General features: G+C 42.8%; 1 protein-coding gene across 3 annotated transcripts; it reads left to right on the top strand.

Annotated features, from left to right (window-relative positions):
* The first annotated feature begins 854 nt into the window (after nucleotides 1-854).
* On the top strand, nucleotides 855-19,407 carry LOC140598304 (acyl-coenzyme A synthetase ACSM1, mitochondrial-like). Of its 3 annotated transcripts, none has more exons than XR_012000614.1 (6): nucleotides 855-1,212; nucleotides 9,320-9,447; nucleotides 10,507-10,606; nucleotides 11,710-11,830; nucleotides 19,029-19,117; nucleotides 19,354-19,407. XR_012000614.1 is itself a non-coding variant. In XM_072753712.1 (5 exons), the coding sequence occupies exons 2-4, from the start codon at nucleotides 9,386-9,388 to the stop codon at nucleotides 11,815-11,817; spliced, it is 270 nt and encodes an 89-aa protein (XP_072609813.1). In that variant the 5' UTR covers nucleotides 855-1,212; nucleotides 9,320-9,385; the 3' UTR covers nucleotides 11,818-11,830; nucleotides 13,505-13,828. The 3 variants fall into 3 exon arrangements, 1 of the variants encoding a protein (XP_072609813.1); XR_012000615.1 differs by lacking the exons at nucleotides 19,029-19,117; nucleotides 19,354-19,407 and adding exons at nucleotides 11,288-11,615; nucleotides 13,505-13,828; XM_072753712.1 differs by lacking the exons at nucleotides 19,029-19,117; nucleotides 19,354-19,407 and adding an exon at nucleotides 13,505-13,828.
* The last annotated feature ends 1,953 nt before the right edge of the window (nucleotides 19,408-21,360 follow it).

Below are 21,360 nucleotides of genomic sequence, written 5' to 3'. Positions count from 1 at the left end.
CAAAAGTCCCAAAGAAGAAGAGAAAAAGAAAAGGAAAAAGGAAAAACAAAGAAGAGGGGGAAAAAACTAAAGTAAAGAGAGAACAGAAAGAAAAAAGAAAAAAAGGAGGAAAAAAAGGGTGGGTAACTGGGAGTTCGTGGTGGTGATGAAGTTGTAGTGGAGGGAGAATGTAGTCTACTTGAGGGGTCCTAGAGCATGATCCTCTTGGTCCTGAGTGTATTAAGTTTTGTATGTTAGAAGATTCTCAGTCCCAAATTAATTTAAACCAGAAATACTTGTAGGGACCCCCACCATTGAACATCAAAACATCAATGAGATTAAAGAGGGGGGCAGAATGGGAATGAGGAATATCACAGGGGATCCCTGGGTGGCTCAGCAGGTTAGCGCCTGCCTTTGGCCCAGGGTGTTATCCTGGAGATCTGGGATGGAGTCCCACATTGGGATCCCTGCTTGGAGCCTGCTTCTCCCTCTGCCTTTGTCTCTGCCTCTTTCTCTCTCTGTGTCTCTCATGAATAAATAAACAAAATCTTAGAAAAAAGGGAATCTCACAGAATGACCCAGCACTGTATACCACTTGGTTCTGGGTGCATTATGGTCATGTTTTAGAAGGTATTAACTTCCATAATTGTAGAACAAAATGAGGCAGAGAAAACAAACAAACAAAAAAAAACACAAAACAACCCAAAAAAACAAATCTTGTATATCTCCCAAAATTAAATTGAGTATGTTGAAGGGAATCTAGAAGTGGAAAATATATCTAGGACCTGTAATTGTAGAAATACGAAAGTCAAAAAGACAGAAACTTAAAAATGAAGAGGTGGTAAAATATTGTAGTTAAGGTGGGAAACGAGAAAAAAATATTGGAAATTTACAGCCTGATATAAAAATGAGTTGTACTGGAAAAAGGAAGGAAAAGTATAGGAGGGGCACCCTCTAGTTCTGTATACTATAAATCCCGCAGCATGGTCAAGATCTTGCTCTTCCCTGTTCTTCCAGCAGTTCTTCTGGGGGAGTGTCTGCTGTGCTGATGCTCAAGTGTGTGTACCTGGTGTGATGCCCCCCCTCACCACGTGTGGGGCTCAGTGGGAGCTGTTTACCCCGTGAGGCCCCTGCTCCCTGGTGGCCCTGCCTCTCCCAGGCACACAGTGACACAAGGAGGAACAACCACATTGGTGGCGGCCAGGTCTCCAGCTCTGGAGTCAGCTCCCCACAGTAAGTAACGCAGTCTCCCAGTCTGCACTGGGCTAGATGCTCCCAGGTTGGCAGGGGGCCCTGATCTGCACAGCTTGGGGGTGCCCAGTGGCAGAAGAGCCCTCACTGTCCTGTGCCCTCCCCATCTCTGCCTGTCCTGGGGGGAGTGCAGGATCCTGGGTTGTGTCCACTCTGCTGGAATCACGCTCCTGGGGCCAAGCCTCTGGAAGGCAGCAGGGCACAGACACCTCCGACCAGAGCCACCTGCCTGACCGAACGGCTTCTCCCAGATGCCCCATAGGGTGTGCACTCCCACCCTTTACTGAGATCAGCCTAAGGTTTGCCCTATTAATGACTCCAGGAGACTAGAGGCCATGGCGGGCAGCCTGAGTGGCTCAGCGGTTTAGCACCTGCCAGGGACCTGGGATCGAGTCTCACCTCCGGCTCCCTGCATGGAGCCTGTTTCTCCCTCTGCCTATGTCTCTATCTCTCTCTCTCTCCCTCTGTCAAATAAGTAAATAAAATCTTTTAAAAAGAATGAAGTCTTTGTCTAGTAATGGAAACCTGTGTCTCTTAGGGTCAGTTTCTGGAGATTCATTTTGTTCCTTCTAAAGGGGAACATGGCCTTGTGATCTGTTGTTGAAAATTGGATATTTGAAAAAAAAATGCAGCCAGATTCTGTCTTTGCAGCTGGATCCTTGCAAAGAAAGGCCTTCAGTAATCTGACCAATATGAAAACTTAAGGTCTTGGGCATGTGTCCTTCCTAGGCCTATGCATGTGCTTTTTTCCTCAATTTTCCCAAATATGTTTCTGCTTTTGCATGTTTTAATTTCTTTAAAAGTCTCACACCTACCTCGTCTTGGGGCCCTAAATGTTTTATTGTTCTTCTTCTGTCTGCAGTCTTCCCCCAAGGTGGCCACGGTCTACAGTTTCCACTCACTGTGTCATCTGCCACTGCTTTTAGATACCTCCAACCTGATACTCAAACCATGGCACCAATTTTTTTTTAAAATAAAGATATGATTTTTTAAAGATTTTATTTATTTATTCATGAGAGACACACAGAGAGAGAGGCAGAGACAAAGGCAGAGGGAGAAGCAGGCTCCCCACAGAGTGCCCAATGTGGGACTCAATCCCGGAACTCTGGCATCATGTCCTGAGCCAAAGGCAGATGCTCAACCGCTGAGCCACCCAGCCATCCTGTATGGCACCATTCTTATCTGAGCTCCAAGTTGGATGAAGTAGAAACCAGTCATGATAAGCCAGAATATTGAAACAAATTCCAGTCTTTTCCTCTGTCCCAAGGGAGAGGCTGGGAATTGGATGGCTTCCTCCTATTTCACACAACACCAGAGAGGGGATGGGGCAAGGGTAAGCAAAAACAACATAAAATTTCTTACTATTTTGAGTATGGATTTTTAATGTTTGGACATTTCTTGGTTGCTGCAGATCCTTGACTGCTCCTAAAGTTCCTACAAAGCTATTTTAGTCTATTGTTTACTTTATATTTCTGTGAGGGAACAAAGGTTACCTTGGAACTCCCAGGTCTGCCTTCTTGCTTATTTCACCTCTAGATATACCACAATTTTAAAAATAAATTTCCTCAAATATTCAAGAATTAGTCTCTTGTTTTGTTGTAATAATAATAATAACAATAATGGTAATTTTATTGAGTACCTACTATGTGCCAGGCATTCATTATTTAAAGAGGTAAAGTGTATATGATATGTGTATGTGTCAACACATTTTCGAGTAGTTGAGACAGGGTTCCTATCACTGTTTAACAGCCTGAGTAAATGTTAAATGGCTTCATGGCCTTCCTCAAGCAAACAAACACATGTCTTACATTCAGTGGGCACTCCACACCTCACATTACATACCGACAGCCCCAGGCTCACCTATTTGCTGCCATTTTTTGGCCCCTCCAGCTGGACTCAGTAGCCCCTAGGAACTTGCCCAGGCTTAGCCTATGTCCAGTTCAGTGACTATCTGCTGACCAGAGTTGGGTCAATGCCCTGAGCCTAGAATCTGGACCTTCTAACTTCCCCACTAGGACTCTTTGCACAGCATCAAATGACATAGATGAGTGAGGATGCTGTGTGTGCTTCCTGATGCTTTGTAATCAGCCTGGATTCTTTGACCAAACCCATTCTCTTTTGTTAATAGGGAATAAGTTGTGGTACTTCCCAGGGAATGAAGATCAAGCGGGGTTCCCTGGAGAAAGCCATCCCCCCTTCGACACCCAAGTCTGGTCCTGAAGGCATTTGGTGGGAGCATTTAGGGATTAGCTGGGATTGGACAATTGTGTGACACCCACCCCACCCCCAACCCTAGTCATTGTCCTTCCTCCTCTCTTCCTATTTCCCCTGGATTTCTTGAGGCAGCTTCAGTTGATAACTGCAGTATCCTGGGCATGAATACTGCTCAGTCGGGAAGCCTGAAGCCTCACACACAACAGATGGGATCAGAGCACCTGGAGGGAGCCATGGCAGCTCTCTCCATCAGCTGGTGCTTCTAGATTTTCCTGATCTTGAAGCTTGAAGACACACCTTGTCATATCTGTACATCATCAAACAAATAGACTCATAACTTGGGTTTCGCCATTTTCTGATTTCAGAGACCTCCTACAGTTTTAATCTATTTTCTGATAGGGCTCCTCCCTACATTTATTCTCACTGGTGTCACACAAGTAGGTAATGTTTGGGTGAGGTAGGTGTGCTAGGGTGGCCCTGCAGGGTGGGATTCACAGGCCCCTTGCTCCAGATCATTGACAACAAGGGAAATAGCCTGCCACTCAACACTGAAGGCTACATTGGCATCAGTATGAAACCCACCAAGCCCATTGGGCTCTTCATGGGCTATGATGTAAGTGGTAATCCTCACCTCCCCCCCCTCCAGCCCCCCAAATCCCTTCAGGGAGCTATATGGGTGCTAAGGGGGGTGGATTCAACTCTGTGTCATGAGCCTTCTACACACCTCCCTTTGTTCACTCCAACTCAACAAAGCCTCTTCTAATTAATCTCTAAGTAAGCTCATAGTGTGTGTGTTCCTAGATCCTTTCCTGTCCTAAGCCATCTGGCACTTAAGTGCTGATAGGGTGGAAAGAAGCCTGGCTTCAGAAGCACCAGACTTGTTTCCGATGATTTCTTGAGCTTGAGTGTACAAGAAGCTTTGACTGGCTTCAAATCCTACAGTCCCAGTCACCAACAGGGTGTGTGCAAATCTCTTAACCTCGCTGAGCCTCCAGGAGGCACCATTGTCCCCACTTCACAGAGGAAGAAAGAGTCCATTGGAAGTTTTGTTTGTCTTCCCCTGTGTGGGGGTGGGCAGTCTAGGATTTCCAAACCCTACATAAGAAATCCAGGGATTACATAAAACTGTGATAGGCTCTACGGAAACCTGAAACTCTTGACCAAGCAAATTCTCAGCTTCCAAGTTTGGTCAGGGGCAGATCTTGAAATTGATCTCAGACCCATCTCCCTTCTCTGCAGGAACAGCCATTGATATCACTGTTGTCCTCACTCTATGGTCATGGTGCTGCTCCTTTTGTGATATTATTGCCCAAAAGCAAATATACAGGCCCTAGCCTTAATTCACAGCAGCACAATTTTAAGCTTGGATAAAAGTGAAAATAAACACAGAGTAACATTTATATAGATCAGTAGTTCTCAACCCTGCCTATATGTTAGAATCATTTGAGGAGATTAAAAACAAATAATTCTTGATTCCAACCACAGAGATTCTGGTTAAATTAAACTGGAATGTTTCAGAGCAATGGCATTTTTTTTTAGATTGCAAATATTTTATTTTACAAAGATGTCCTCATCTATGCCCACCACACCTAAATACATATATATCCCATTTCACATGCTCTCATGATTATAATATGTTCTCCCTCTTCCACTGAGATTTGTTTGCTTTTTTCCTTTCTTTTACTGATGTAAAACATATAAAATCTACTCTTTTCACCATTTTTAAGCATAGAGATTGATGGCATTGAGTAAATGCCATTACCACCATGCATCTACAGAAATTTTTTCCATCCCCAACAGAAAGTCTGTGCCCGTTAAATAATAACTGCCCCACTCCTCCTTGTATCCCCAGCATTTGGTAACCTTTAATATACTCTTTGGCTTCAAGAATTTGCCTATTTTAGGTACCTCTGTTAAGCGAAAGTGTACACATTTTGTGTCTGGTTTATCTCAGCACATGTTTTCAAAGTTCATCCATGTTGTAGCATGTGACCAAATGTTATTTCCTAAAGGCCGAATGGTATTATATGGGTGTACCATATTTTGTATATCCATTGGTTTCTTAATAGACATTTAGGTTATTTCCACCTTTTCACTACTGTGAATGATGCTGCAATGAATACTGGTTTGCAAGCATCTATTTGCGTTTCTGCTTTTACTTCTATTGAATATATACCCCAAAATGGAATTCTTATATGATAATTCTATATTTAGCTTTTTGAGGAACTGCCAAATGTTTTCTACAGTGGCTGCACCATTTCGTATTTCTATCAGCAATGCACAAATATTCTAGTTTCTCCATATCCTTGCTACTCCTTGCTATTTTCAGATTTGTTTCTTTTTTGTGTGCATAAAAATCATTCTAAAGGGTGCGAAATGGTATCTCATTGTGGTTGATTTGCATCTCCCTAATAACTAGTGATGTTGAGCATCTTTTCATGTGCTTATTGGCCATTTGTGTATCTTCTCTGGAGAATTGTCTATTCGAGTCTTTGCCTATTTTTTAAATTGGATTGTTTTGTTATTGATTTGTAAGAGCTCTTTGTATATTCTGGATATGAGTCTCTTATCAGATATATGCTTTGCAAATATTTCCCCCCATTCACTACATTGCCTTTTTACTCTTTTGAAGTATCCTTTCATGTGAAATTTTAAAAGTTTGATGAGGAACATTTTATCTATTTTCTCCTTTTCTTTCTTGTGCTGTGGGTGTCATAGTCAATAATTGCCAAATCCAAATTCATGAAGATTTCCTCCTATGTTTTCTTCTAAGAGTTTCAGAATTTTACCTCTTATGTTTAGGTTTTTTATTCATTTTGTGTATATAGTATAAGGTAACGAATGTTCATTTGCATCTGAACATCCAAGCTTCACAGTGCCATTTGTTGAAAAGATTGACTTTTCCTACTGAATGGTCTTGGCATTCTCATCTAAAATCTATTGACAATATATGTGAGTGTTTCCTTATGGGTTCTCTATTCTATTCCAATCATTTTTGTGTCTTTTTTTTATGCCAGTGTCACACTGTTTTGATTACTGTAATTTTGCAGTAAATTTAAAAACCAGGAATGAGGGGCACCTGGGTAGCTCAGTGGTTGAGCATCTGCCGTCGGTTCAGGTCATGATCCTGAGGTCCTAGAATTCAGTCAAACATCAGGCCCCCCAGAGGGAGCCTGCTTCTCCCTCTGCCTATGTCTCTGCCTCTCTCACTATGTCTCCCATGAATAAATAAATAAAATCTTTTTTAATAAATCAAGAATGCAAGCTCTTCAACTTTCTTCTCCCTTTAAAAGATTGTCTTAGCTATTTAGAATCCCTCAAGATTGCATATGATTTCTCATTCATTTGGGGAATATAAATAATAGTGAAAGGGAATTGAATGGAGGGAGAAGAAATGGGTAGGAAATATCAGAAATGGAGACAGAATATAAAGACTCCTAACTCTGGGAAATGAACTAGGGGTGGTGGAAGGGGAGGAGGACGGGGGGGGGTGGGGGTGAATGGGTGATGGGCACTGAGGGGAGCACTTGATGGGATGAGCACTGGGTGTTATTCTGTATGTTGGCAAATTGAACACCATTAAAAAATAAATTTATTATTTAAAAAAAGAATTTTAGGATGAGTGTTTCTATAACTCTGAGCTTTTGATGGGTATTGTGCTGAATCTGTAGATAGCTTTGGGTAATATTGTCATCTTAATAATTTTAAGTTTCCAAGTAATACAGTGAATCTTTCCATTCATTGATGGCTTCTTTCATTTCTTTCAGCAACAATTTTTATTTTTCAGTGTATGAGCCTTTCACTTTCTTGACTAAATTTATTCTTAGTTTTATATTCTTTTTGATGCTATTATAAATAGAAGAGTTTTCTTAATTTCTTTGGTCTATATATAATATCTTCTGGTTTTTAGTTCTTTGTTCATTTTTTCCATTGGTTTTTGATCACATTAAACATATTTGACTTATTATTTTTCCTTCTAAGTTTTTATTTAAATTCCAGTTATTTGGGATCCCTGGGTGGCGCAGCGGTTTGGCGCCTGCCTTTGGCCCAGGGCGTGATCCTGGAGACCCGGGATCGAATCCCACGTCGGGCTCCCGGTGTATGGAGCCTGCTTCTCCATCTGCCTGTGTCTCTGCCTCTCTCTCTCTCTCTGTGACTATCATAAATAAAAAAAATTCCAGTTATTTACCATATACTGAAATATTAATTTCAGGTGTAGAATTTAGTGATTCATCACTTACATACAACAGCTAGTGCTCATCATAACAAGTACCCTCCTTAATCCGCATCACCTATTTCACCTGTTCCCTGGCTTCACCACCCCCCCAACCTCACCCCTCCTCTCTGGTAACCATCACTTTGTTCTCTATAGTTAAGAGTCCATTTCTCAGTTTTCCTTTCTTTATTCCCTCCATGTTTAGGTTTTTTTCTTAAATTCCACATTTGTTTCTTGAACTCTAGAAATCAGATTCTCCCACTTTCCTAGGGGTTGAGTTTGCTGGCATTTTGTTATTGTTTTGGTTTTGGTTTTGGACTGTTGAAGGCTATAGTAGTCCTTTGTTGTGGTACTTTTGCAAATTCTTTAAAGAGTGTTGTTTGTCATGTGTGATCACTGAAGTTTATGATCCCTTAGTTCATGTTCAGTTAATGTTTTGACAGAGATTTCCTTGAGTGGCAGGAGCTCAAATGAACAGAGTAAAACATCACCAACCAAAAAAGAGAGAAAACAACCACTGTGCAGAGCAGCTCAGGGTTGGACACAACTTCACCACTTAGCTGGACTTGCTCTGAACCTAGGTATCAGCCTGAGATGAAAGCTTAAGGTCTTCTCAGGACTTTTCTGAGCATACATCTTGCCCAAGCAGGTTCATGGCTGCCTAAATTCCCTCATGTACCTAGCTGTCTTGAATATCCTAATTTCAAAAAAAGAAAAATCTCACCCCAGCACTTCCCTCAGATCTTGAAGGTCTATTGTATATCTCCACCCATAATCTCTTACCTCAGGTGCCTTCACTTTCGTAGTCTGCCCAGTAACTTCCATAAGCAGCGCCTGCTGCTTTTTTTCCATGTGTGTTCTGAGTTATAGAAAATGAGTACCTTATAACTGTCCTTCAAGCAGCTCCCAGGTAGTTAAAACAAGTGCACATAATAACCATTATTTTACTTTAAAACATCTGTTTTTTTTTTAGTTGATTTGGTATCACAGGAGGGACAGTATCACTTTCGAAAAACAGAAGGCAATTATAACCATAACTATAATGCAAATAAACAATTCTTCTTGAATTCTAGCTAATGCCATGCTGAGTGTAGAGCCTTACACAGGGCTCGATCTCACAACCCTGAGATCATGACCTGAGCCGAAATCAAGAGTCATCTGCCCAGCCAACTGAGCCACGCAGATACTCTGCAAACATACAATGATCTTAAAATAAACAGTTTAATTAGAAAAATAAAAGCCCTATAGGTTTCCAGAAGGATCAGATGAGGTAGTATTTTGGGAAGGAAATTCATTTAACAAAAGTTATTGACACCTCTCATTTGTCCAGGCACTATGTGAATGCTAAGCTGAGTACAATAAATAAATTAAACAGGGCCTGTGTCTAATGGGAATTTTATTCTACTAGAGTACCACACAAAAGTGAGTTAGTGCTTTAGAAAACTATCCTTAAAATTGGCTTAGTATTGTCCACTAATTGACAAGTAGTGTTAATTGAGTACTTGGATGTAATGAAAATAGACTCAAAGAGATTACAAAACTTGCCCAGGTGCCACATGGAGCCAAGGGCAGGATCCAAACCCAGATCTGAGCACCAGATTGTGGCTCATCATCTCTAAACTCATTTTCTTCAACAAAGGGGTGCTGTTCTCTTTGCAGGAAAATCCAGTAAAGACAGCTGAAATAGAGTGTGGGGACTTTTACAACTCTGGAGATAGAGCAACTATGGATGAAGAGGGCTACATGTGGTTCCTGGGGAAGAATGATGACTTCATCAAAGCCTCTACGTAGGTGTGGCTGACCTGAACTAGGAGGATTCACCCTCATTTGCCTCATGGAATATAGCTTGTCCCAACATTCAACCATGCGTGGTGATGGGACTCTCAGGCTAACTCTGAACAGAGCTCTGTCTCAGGGCCCTTTTCTAGGGATATCTGTGCACCTCCCCCCAACTCTGCATCCAGAAAAATCAATCAAAATGTAGCTCAAGAAGGTGCGAAGAGGAGCCATAATAAGACATTATGCAATTTGAAGGATTTAGACAGAAGACTTTACTTAGGCCCCATTGGCTAAGGAAGCTTACTCTATGTTTAGCTCCTCTAACGGGACACAACACGTCGTTGAAAAAAATAATAGCAACAACAGAAACCTTTATGGGGCACTTACCATGGGAAAGCATGCTCTGCAGTGCCTTATACAACCCACTTCTCAATGCTAGATGATAGATGCAATTTTTCCCATTGATAGATGAGGAGCTGAATTACTGACTGTGAAGAAAGTTCCCTAAAGTTTCAAAGAGTACTGGGTACGACCCAGATTTACCAACGTTGTCTGGTTCCACGACAGTTGTCCCTAAATGTTACGTGATTTAGAAAGAAAATAAAAAATTATACATTGCACCAGAGTAACAAGTTCCCTTGGATATTTCAGGGAAATTGAATTTGTTTACTTTTTAAATTTCTAAAACATGCTAAAATAATGGGGAACAGCATGCAGAATTTGCATGACTGTTTAAGATAAAGGTTAAGGCTCCACTAGGTTTCATGCCAAGGGTGGCTGCTTGAGCCAAGTCCCTGAGCTCAGGGAGGACTAAACATTCACCTGACCAAAAGCAGTGAGGTGAGAAACTCTGGGTAGTCTGTGAGGGTTGTATTTCTCAGGGCGGGGTGCCCATTCTTCATGTGTGGGGCCCATGACAAAGCCAGGCGGCAGGTATATGGCTCCCCGTGACACTTATCCTGCATGCCAAGGGAGGATGTGACCCTCCAAAACATGAGACTTGAGGGTCTGGGTTACCAGGCCCTGGCACCTGCTCAGAAACCCAGAAGGAACCATTGACCCTCCAGGTACCGCATCCGGCCCGCAGAGGTGGAGAATGCCCTGGCTGAACAGCCAGCGGTGGCTCAATCAGCTGTGGTGAGCAGCCCGGACCTGATTCGAAGGGAGGTAAGAAGGAGGACACAGAGGTCATCGTGTCTGTGTGTGGGTCCTAGAGGACACATGTAAGGGAACCTTCCACAAGGTCTCATCTCCCCTACCTTGCACCTAGGGTGGAGGGAGGGCCCAGGCGGTGTGCATATGCATTTACACTGTGTGGTCACCAGAGGACAGTGCGGCCTCAACTGTGTAGGACAGAAACTGATGCTTGAGAATGTGGCTTGCTGCTGGGGCTGCTGCTGGGGCTGCTGCTGCCAACCTCCTGTTTACTGAGCCCTTCTTACCTGCCAGCTCATCTCTCCCTCACAGTAACCTAATTAATTAAGGGCTCTGATACCCTATCTTAGAGATAAACAAGCATAAGGAGATTAAATAACTTGCCTGATCACAAAGCTATTAAGTGGTGAGGCTGGAATGGGAATCTGAGCTGTCTGGCTCCAGAGCATGTACTCATGGATTCAACTACTGTGTGCTGAATTCCTACTGTTTACAAGGGCCTGTGCCCTGTAGTAGAAACATAAATAACACAAAAATAATTACCAACATTTATTTAATGCCCACAGAATTCTGCCTACAATAATAGTAAAAATGGTGCTGATAATGATAGGAATAAAAATAAATTTAAACTAGTTTCATGTTTTATATGAATTATCTCAATGAATCTTTTTTAAATATTTTTTTATTTGAGAGAGAGAGAGAGAGAGCGCACAAGCAAGGAGAGGGAGTGCAGGCTCCCCACTGAGCAGGGAGCCCGACTTGTGGGGTGGGATGGCACTCATTCCCAGGATCCCTGGATCATGACCTGAGCTGAAGGCAGATGCTTAACCAACTGAGCCACCAAGATGCCCCAATCTCAATGGATCTTGACATACATGCTCTGAGGAATGAAGCTGTCTGTTCCCACATCACAGAGAAGGAAATGGAGGGCCAGAGAGGTGAAATAATTTTCCAAGGCAAAGAGTAGAAATTGGAAGCATGGAAAACTGGTCCTATTATTTTCCAGAGGTTCAGCTGTCAGGTTGTTTTTCCATTTATTTCAAAAACATTTACTTTTTAAACTACACCCTTGGTTGTCACTCCAGCTGAGCCTTCACGCTGGTTCTCCACTACAGGTGGTAAAGGCATTTATCGTCCTGATGCCAGATTTCCTGTTGCATGACCAGGACCAGATCATCAAGGAGCTGCAGCAGCACGTGAAGTCAGTAACAGCCCCGTATTAAGGACCCCAGGAAGGTGAGTGAGGGCAGAGGGATGGGACCTGGTCCCCTCCACTGGGCCCTAGGACTCTGCTGCCCCAGATCCATAAGGTGGCTGGGCTGAGCTTATGTAGCCAAGGAATGAGCATTTTTTTCTACTGGATTCAACTTGAACCCAGGGGTTGAGAGGACTCATTAATCAGATGGAACCTCTATTCTGTGTCATAAAACAAAAAGGATCCATGGTTGGCATGTCAACCTAAAGAAAAAAAATCAGTCAAGAGCCTAAAACTATCTGTGAAGGTTATTTGTAATCTTGCTTAATTTGAAAAAGAAATTCAAGTCAACAACTCCCACACTTTTTAAAAACATTATTTGGGGACGCCTGGGTGGCTCAGCGGTTGAGCGTCTGCCTTCAGTTCAGGGCATGATCCTGGGATCCAGGATCAAGTCCTGCGTCGGGCTCCCTGCAGGAAGGTTTCATCTCCCTCTGCCTGTGTCTGTCTCTGCCTCTCTCTCTGTGTCTCTCATGGGTAGTTAAATAAATCTTAAAAAAATAAATAAAAACATTATTTGTATTAAGAAATATTCTAAATTGCAACCCAACATGTATGTTGATACATAAAAAAACAAAAGCTAACAAAATAATACTTATTCTAGCATAAAATACATTCTGATAGTTATTATTCTACCTCATTTGTTTTCAATGCCACGTGTGACCTATGAAAATGTTCCACAATAGAGAAATGATTAAATTATTCATGGTATTTAATGCTGTCCTATGATTTAAAAAGATGATGCAGATCTTTTATTTGTAACATAAACATCACAAAAATATTAAGACACAAAGCAGACTGTGAATAAATATATATAATATTATTTGATGTGTTGAAAAAGACATTTGACAGGATACCTGTAAAAAAAAAGTTAACATGTCCTTCTTTGGTAATACTATATTGCTGTGTTTTATGAAGTTTATAATCGAGATATAAAGGTATACAGCGAATATTTATTGAACATTTAGTGTGTGTTCCAAGCTCTGGACTCAAAGATCTCCATGTATTGTTATTTCATTTAATCCTCTCCCAACCTGAGATCGTACAACCATCTATTTTACAGAGTGGAAATGGAGGCTCAAAGACTCAAACCAAATTGCCTGAGGTTGGAGCGAATCAAAGGGCAGGGCTAGAACTCAAACCCATGTGTATCTGACAACAGAGTTCACGCTCGAATGTTAGGCTGTGCTGCCTCATAGAGAGCAGAACAGAGGATGCATACCAGTTAGGATGGACTAGATGTTCCAGTGAGTAACCAGTAGTCCCGTGTCCTAGGAGCTTCTAATAAGGGAGGTATCTTTCTTGTCCTGCCACATGTCTACATGGTCTTTCCAGGACCAGGATAAAAGAGAACCCACCATAGGTAACTTCCAGGAGCCGGGAGAGATGGCCAAAGGAGGTGGCCAGACTCCATTGTTCTGTTCCAGGTGGCTCACCTCACTCGCACTCACATTTCACTGGTCAGAGCGCATCACAGGGCTGCATCCAACTTCCCTCGTCAGAGGACACCCTGACATGCTTGGTGGAGCCTACTGAGGCTACCACATGATTCCAGCGCATCCATGGAACTGCACAGGGGCAGAGGAGGGGCATGGGGCATCGGTAGGAAATGACAGTAGGACTAAGTCAGGAAGGGTTTGCTTTATCCTCACCAGGTGGAATTTGTCCCAGAGCTGCCCAAAACCATCACTGCAAGATTAAAAGAAGTGAACTTCAGAAAAAAGGGATATGGTCAGATGTAATCAGCAAAACCCTCAGAAACCACTGTGTCATCTTGGCCAAATCCCTGACTGCCTCAATTTCCCCACTCTGAGAAGGGTGAGGAGGGCAGTGTTGGGCGTTGATTTGTAAGAGCATCAGGAGTGCCCACGTTCCAGCATCTTTGTTCTTTCAAATTAATGTCAACTACACTCCTGCTTCCATATCCCCGAGGAGTGCTCAGAATGTGGCTGGGGTAATAAACTGACATCAGCATCCAAGGGGACCTTGTATTGTGTGTGTTTATTCTTTGAATGAACTGGTGCTACGTGCTGTCCCTCCATGATTCTCCCTGAGCCCCATCAGATAGGACTCTGGGGCCAGAGTCTGTCTCCTGATTCCAGGGGCCCATTCAACCACCAGGACACAGAGGTCTGGGGAGGGACCCTTCCTTGGCCCCAGGGGTCCACCTCTGCCTGGCTTGCTCATGCCCTGCTGGAGGGTGAGGCCAGGGCCAGAGCTAGTGAGGTGGCTGGGGAAGGGGGAAGGGGCCAAGGGCAGCCCAGCCTGGTGATACCACTTGCCTGCCAGAGCATTCTTCACTGCTCCATCCACCTCCCCACGGATCTGCTGCCTCTGCTTCCTCTGAATGCTGCTGTTGCTGCTGCTACTGCTGCTGCTGCTTCCAGGTCCCAGCCTGCACCAGCATAGGTGTGGGAGAGATCTGCCCTTTGGGGAGCCAGGAATCCTGCAAGACTTCTTCAGCCCTTTCCAGGGATGCCCAATCCCCCATTCCTTCCAAGGAGCCCAGGAGCTCCACTCCCCAGTACTCCCTAGGGGTCCTCACTCACTCACCCTTCCCAGGGCCTAGGAATGCCTCAGCCTTGCCAGGGGCCCAGAGCCCTCCCCACACCTTATGACCTCCTCCTGCCATCTGGAGCCTAAATGATGATTTCTACAAAGGGCAAGGCTTAGCACAGGCCTGAAACAGGAGTGATCTGGCTTGGCACCAGTGTTGTCATTAACAGCTGTGACACTTTTAAGGCACTGGATCTAGGAAGACACTTGTGCCGTGGAGATGATGATGCTATTGTCCATAGGTGCTCAGCATGTGGCTACCTCTTGTCTTCAGCACAGTTGCCTATGACACAGGTATGGACACTCCCATTTTACAGAAGGAAACCAGCCCAGGGTCACACAGCTGTAAGCAGCACAGCTGGATCTCAAACTCTAGGCTCCTGGTCCTGTCTCCAGGGCTATGAAGGGTTGCCTAGATGGGAGGCTGACACTAGCTTTGGGGACACTTCTCACCCTTGAGTGATCTCACCTGTTCGGGGGCCCCAAACTCTGTTCACTGCTATTTCTTTCCCTGTCCCTGCTTCAGTTATAATCAGGGTGACCCTGGCCACCCTTCCTGGACTTCCCTAGTCCTCCTTATAGACTGGGCCTCTGTCCCATTCACTTTGGGCTAGTCTGACTTCACCCCTTCTGTAGCTGCTGTCTCCTTCCTTAACCAGGACAGCCACACTCTGGGTCTCTTGAGGCAGGCAGCAGCATCTAGACAGAATTGAACACTGTTCAATTTTGTTATCTTAGTCATTTTGTTTTAGTTCACTTTTTATGTTTTTTTATATATATTTATGTTAAAGACATTATCCCCTATTTCAGCAGTGCTAAAATGGTTCCTGCTTATAAGAAATCTACATAATAATAAAGTGGTGGTATGTGGAGCACTGATTTTCAGCTGCCTTGGGGCTGAATGTGTTGGGGAAACATTGTGTTAGTGTTACAGAGAAACGGTTTAGGAGAGATGATCATAGGGGGATTGTCTCATTACCAGGGTCCCTGGCCCCTGCCCACCTGCTTCGCTCTCCTGGCCCAGCGCACATGGCGCGGCCAATTCTCTGCATATCGTCCCTGGATCCCTGAGGAGAGAAGATGATGAGCTTTCTCTCTTCAAATGCTCTCATTCCTGTAAGTCCCAGGAGATCCCCTGAGAGTGAGCTTGGATTATTTCCCCTGTGAGGTTCACAAAGTAAAGCCCAAGCTAATGGGCAGGAGGGTCACATAGACCTGTGACAGAGCTACCACTGTTTGAACTATTAAAATGTCTTCGTTGGTTAGGGATGATTTTGAGATCATACAGTCTTCTCACACCAGTATTCCAGGATATTCCAGCCCAGCAGACATTTTTTTTATTTCAATCTTATCAATGCTCTTAGCCTTCAGTTCCATTATAGCTCTTTTTCTTTGGGACTTCTTTACCCATATTTTATTTATGGAGATACCTCTCAATTTCTAAACATATGGGAATTTCTAGTTAGCTTTTTCTCAGTGATCTCTAGCACATTATATTACCAAAACAAGCTCTGTGTGATTTCATGTCACTGAAATATATTGAAATTTCCCTTAGGGCCAAAATAAATTTTAGTAAGTGTATCCTATGTGCCTACAGTTAATGTGTCCTGCACAGTGTTATGTGGATGTGGACAGATATATAACACACAGATATGTAGCTGTGGGATTCAGATGGTTCAATACCAAGATATACTATTTATGGGTGTTTTGTCTGCTTTAAGGTGCGGAGAGAGGGTTGAAACCTCCCACTCTGCTTGTGTATTCGATTGTTGCTTCAGTTCTGTCCTCCTTTTCTTTATATGTTGTTCAGCCAATGGCCATGGGACGGGAGTTGAGAAAGGAAGCAGAGAGCACCCAGAAGAGGAAACAAGGACCTGGGTTGGGAGGGAGTAGAAGCCGATGGTCTGCCAAGGTTGCAGAGGGACCTGTCATTGAGATGGTGTGTGGTGGGGCACCAGGTAGAAAGGGGCTTTTTAAAAATGAGGTCACAAGGGGTTTCCATGCTGATCTACCAAGGGCAAAGGCAGCTGATTGGTTGAGAGTATAAAGGCTCTGGGTTGCTAAGGAAATGTTCAACCAGGGGAAGGCTTGGAGGAAGATGGATCCTTCTCCACTCCAATTCCTGCGAGTTCACTTAACTTGCTACTGTGTCCTGCTGACCTAATGATTTCCTAACCTGCTGATCTACTACCCTTTCTGAAACCTCCTCCCTCCCCTCAAGTATTTAATCTGACGGTGGCACGTCCCATCCTTTCTTCTAACAAACACCTTCCCCAGTCCTATCCTCTGTTCGCATCCTCTCCCATCCCTAATTACCAACTTGTCCCCTTTCCCACTCCTCCGCACTCATCCCACCCCCACCTGCTCCTGCCTATCTCCACCTCCTCCCCAGTGCCCCAGTGCCCCCTGTAAGGACCAGGATATGGAGGTGTAGAGTCTGCTTTCTGGCTCCTCTTATTCCTGTGTCCTGCTTGCCCAAACCCAAATGTGAGTAAACATGGCACATCAGTGGTGTCTTCCTTTTTTTTTTTATTTTAAGATTTATCTATTTGAGGGAGGGGGGCACAGGTGCTAGGGGAAGGGCAGAGGGGGAAGGAGATAGAGAATCCCAAACATGATGTGCAGAGAACCCAAAGAGGGGATCAGTCTCAGAACCATGGGATCATGACTTGATCCAAACCAAGACTTAACTGCCCAGAAGCTGCTGGTGATGTCTTCCATCCTGCTGGGTTCTTTCACGCTGATTTAATAACAGCTTTTTCAGTCTCCTTGATGGGAACTTAAGAAGAACTTTAGTTCTTCCTCAAGATATTGAAGGGCAGGTTTTCTGGTCAGCCTGAAGGGGTTGTGGCCACAGCTGTCCACATCAAGTTCTGGGTCCTGTCTGTGCTGCTTGGCCCAAAAAGAGCTGTGTTGGCATAATGCAAACCTGAAAATACTAGGTTTATTGTGTCAAGAGGGAAGGATTTGCCAAGATACAAAAGCCACTGACCATTATGTCTTAAATAGGGAGCTTGTCTGGTATGTAAATTATAGTTCATTAAAATTGTCTTTAAAAATTTTCAAGAACTCTTATTTATAGGAGCTATAGATGTTAGACTGACTCCTGGAAGCCCAGTCAAGATCTTCCTTCAAGTCTTGTAAGTTTAGGGTCCATCTTATATGCAGTTTGCACTCCTATCAGCACATTGCTCATATTTGTGAATTTTGGCAGCTGGGGGAACAGTGATAACTTAAGCATCAGTGTAGGTACTAGAGTTAAAAAGTGAAATGTCCTTTGTGCTCTATGCTTCCTGGGTGGTTGACTTCTCATAATTCTGCATTTAGCCCTTTCCTTCTGTTCTTGGAGGTTGCCCCCCAGGAACTCTGTGTCCCACCTGGATCATGGGGAGCCCTAGAAAGCCCAGCAGACACTAAGTGGCCACATCCTGCTGTGACACTTGTCATAGGAAAATCAGTAGGAATTATGTGATCAGGAAATGAATGAGGCATTGTCCTTTCTTTGGCCAAGTGTGTGCAGAGTGTTGATTTACCCAAGCAAAAAGTACCTGACTGTTCTTAGGAGTATCCGAATATGAAGAAATATCTGGTTCCCAGTGTGAATTTGTCACTTTGTCATTAAAAAGCAAAACTCGTACCCTCCAGGAGAGAGGGAAAGAGACAGACAGGGAACACCCATAGAAATCAGTAGACTTCTTTAGATTGGCATCCACTAGATTCTTGGAGAAGGCTCTGGAAAGTCCCAGTAGTCAGGAACAACCCTTGTATTGAGGCAGAATCATCCCATATGAATACCTCCAGTCAAAACAGACTCTATTCTATCTCTTTTGAGTCTTCAAAGGAGGAAATTTCTCAGTAGACTTTATTAAATTATTCCCATCCCTGTGCTGCATCTCCTAGATCAGCTCAGTTTTCCCTCCCTCCCTCATCTCTGAGCTCTTGCATAAACTAACTTGTCTTGCATTTCCCACCTCCAACTGTACATGGCCATGGTCTCTGAGAGCCTAGTGTTATTGGCCCCATTGTATATAATCTAGTTAAACATCAGCCACTGATATCAGCATCCAGACAGCTGTCAGGTATACCAAGCTTGCCCATGACTGGAGATGTTTCACATGGTTAACCAGGTGACCTCTGTTTTTTGCATTTGATCCTTGTGTGGAATTCCAAGTAGCACCTGAAAGTGGATGTGACACAAACCAGGAGTCAAGGATGATTTTGTTCGTTTTGGGTTGTTTCCAGAGAACTATTTATGTACCTTAATCATTGGAGGAGAGAAATGTAAGTTGGTAGGATACTTGATTTTCCTCTTACATCTCTGGTGATGACATAAGCATTCACAGCGATTAAATTTTCCAAGAATGGGTTTACAGATGGGAGAAAAATTAGAAGACATTTTATTGTATTTATTCACTTTAAAAAATATTATAAGTAGTAATCTCACTGAAATAAGGTCTTCTTAAGTTTCAAATGCCACAAAAACTTGCTTTCTTCAGCCACAATGGGAATGCTAAAAAGTTAGTTACACCGAAGTGTCAGATAATGTGTCGCTGCTGCTAATACACTGGAATTACTCACACTCGTTTTCCTAATAATTCTAAAAATTGTTTTCTCTCCATTTAGTTAATTTACAACAAATAACTGAGAAGATCATTTGGTTTAAGAAAGAAAACAGGAAACTTGCTGAAGAAATATCCATTTGGGAACAAAAGGTATAGGTATTTTTTCAGATATTTTTTGTGATTCCATTTCAGTTACTTCCACCTCTGATATTTGCCCTATTGACCTATTTCAGGTGATCCAAAAACAGTCCCAATTCAAGATAAGCTTCAAAAATATAGAACACTGCCTCTTTATTTGTGGAAGGAGTCATACATTTGAAGATAATATATATAGTGCTAGACAAACCTATTTTTGAATTCTGATTCCTTTTTCATATGTTTTACAGATCAGGGAAGCAAAGAAACATCTTCCAGAAACTGAGAGGAAATATGTTTCTCTCTGATGAAGATCCTAAATTAAAGGTAAGAATCCCTTCTTTGCCTGAATTGTGTTCTAACAACAGAAATAAAAGTAATAAATTATTATTACTAATATTATTTTAAAGACTTGTTTATATGAGAGAGAAACAGTGGAGGAGGACAGAGGGAGAAGAGAGAGAGAATCCCAAGCAGACTCCAGGCTGAGTGTGTAGGCACCTGAGATCAGGATTTGAGCCAAAACAATGAGTCAGACTCTCAACAACTGTGCTACCCAGGTGCCCCCAAGTAATGAAATATTATTACTGATTCAATATGTTTTGTTGAAGGAGAACATCAAAACAGTTGAACAGCTTAGTGAAAATTTAAATGACACCCATCAGTGTGCACATACTAACATGCAATCTGAGAAAAAGAAGAATGTCAAGAATCAAGACAAGGTAAGAGTCTGTTAGTCTAATAGTCAGCTATTGAGTCTTATCATAATGTGGCTCAGGAAGCTTTTTGTTCATTGGGTGAGGTGAGTGCAGTATATTCACTTGCTGTTTATCATAGTTGAGAGTGGACATCTGGGTACTGAAATTCCCTCTGAACAGTGAGCTGGAATTTCCCTTAAGACCACAATGATGAGTTTTGCTATTTCAAGGACTAGGAAGTATGGTTTATTTTCACAGCTAGGTAATTATCATATTCAGCCCTGCCCTCTGAGATATGTAGAAAATCCCACAAGATATTTGAGCAATGAGGGCGACAGCTAGCCAAATTGTATGGTCGCTTCCTCTCTTAATGCTGAAGAGAGAATTTTCACAGTGAATAGGGGAAGATATATATATATATATATATATATATACACACACACACACACACCCATTAAGGAAGTCATTTGTGAGTCCTTTGATTTACACTATTTTCCACCTTCCTTACTTTCTCCATATTCTATTTATGCTTCATGGACTTTGTTGCACTGCATGATCCTGTTTCTATTAGATGCACTCACATTGTTCTGTGATCATGATTGCTTGAATGTCTTTTCTTGTATCTGTCTTAAAGTTGCAAGATGTATTCGAAGATCCAGAACCGAGAGTTTTGAGGTCCAAGAAATGTGATCTGGAAGGTATGTTGTTTTGTGGGAAGAAATCCCCATGTGGTGGCAATGAGTGTGCATTAGGAAGGGAAAGAATACTTTCCTGTCCTCAAGGTCCTTGCCCAGAATTCTCCTTCCCCATCACAAGCAAGTTCTCAGGTCATGTGCACACACACAGAAGAATACCATTATTTACAGAAAGTAAAAAGGTCCTGGAAGACAAGTGCAATGCGTTGAGTTCTGTGAAAACAATGAAGGAAGCAGAATTGAAACAGCTGAAGAAGAAAGTAGATACCTTGGTTGAATTCTATGAACAAAAAAGAATGGCTGCAGCAAAGTAAGATATTCCTATGTTAATTGTCACAAATAATGTTGTATGAATTTGTGTGGTGGCCAATATAGAAAACTGTCTTTCTTTTAGAATAGGATCTAGAGTATTTTTGCCAAATCAAATTCTACTGCTAAGTAGAATTGTGTCTGCCCTTCCTACCTTGATTTCTGGAACCTGCATTTTCCTTTCTCTTCAAACTGCTTGTCACACGTTGTTTGGGATAGAAGAGGGAAAATATCAGCATTAATCCCTTTGATACCTGGATCCCCTCTGGGTCTGTCTACATTGCCCTTTAGGTTTCAGTCTCATTACAAGTTCTTATCAACTGTGAATTAAGTAATTTTTCTTGTTCAGTATGAGACTTGGTTCAAGAATCTGTTGGGAAAAAAATGGAATTCTCTGCAGAAACAGCGGAGGTTTCTTTCCAGAAAGTAGGTTGGGACACCGGCAGTACTGGATCACTTCATCCAGTGTACAGTAGAGATCATTCATTGCAGGCTCAATCCCTAAGAAGGCTGGGGTATTCCCATCCACCTGATTTTTTTAGGTGTCACACTCCTA

The sequence above is a fragment of the Vulpes vulpes genome, chromosome 3 (genome assembly GCF_048418805.1).
Source record: "Vulpes vulpes isolate BD-2025 chromosome 3, VulVul3, whole genome shotgun sequence".
Lineage (NCBI taxonomy): Eukaryota > Metazoa > Chordata > Mammalia > Carnivora > Canidae > Vulpes > Vulpes vulpes.
This window is presented reverse-complemented; position numbering and strand designations above follow the sequence as displayed.

Excerpts from the sequence above, each read along its gene's own strand:
- LOC140598304 (XM_072753712.1), top strand. The coding sequence starts at position 9,386 with ATGGATGAAGAGGGCTACATGTGGTTCCTGGGGAAGAATGATGACTTC. Across the intron at positions 9,448-10,506 it reads GACTTCATCAAAGCCTCTAC|GTACCGCATCCGGCCCGCAG; the intron begins GTAGGTGTGGCT and ends TTGACCCTCCAG. Across the intron at positions 10,607-11,709 it reads CGGACCTGATTCGAAGGGAG|GTGGTAAAGGCATTTATCGT; the intron begins GTAAGAAGGAGG and ends TCTCCACTACAG.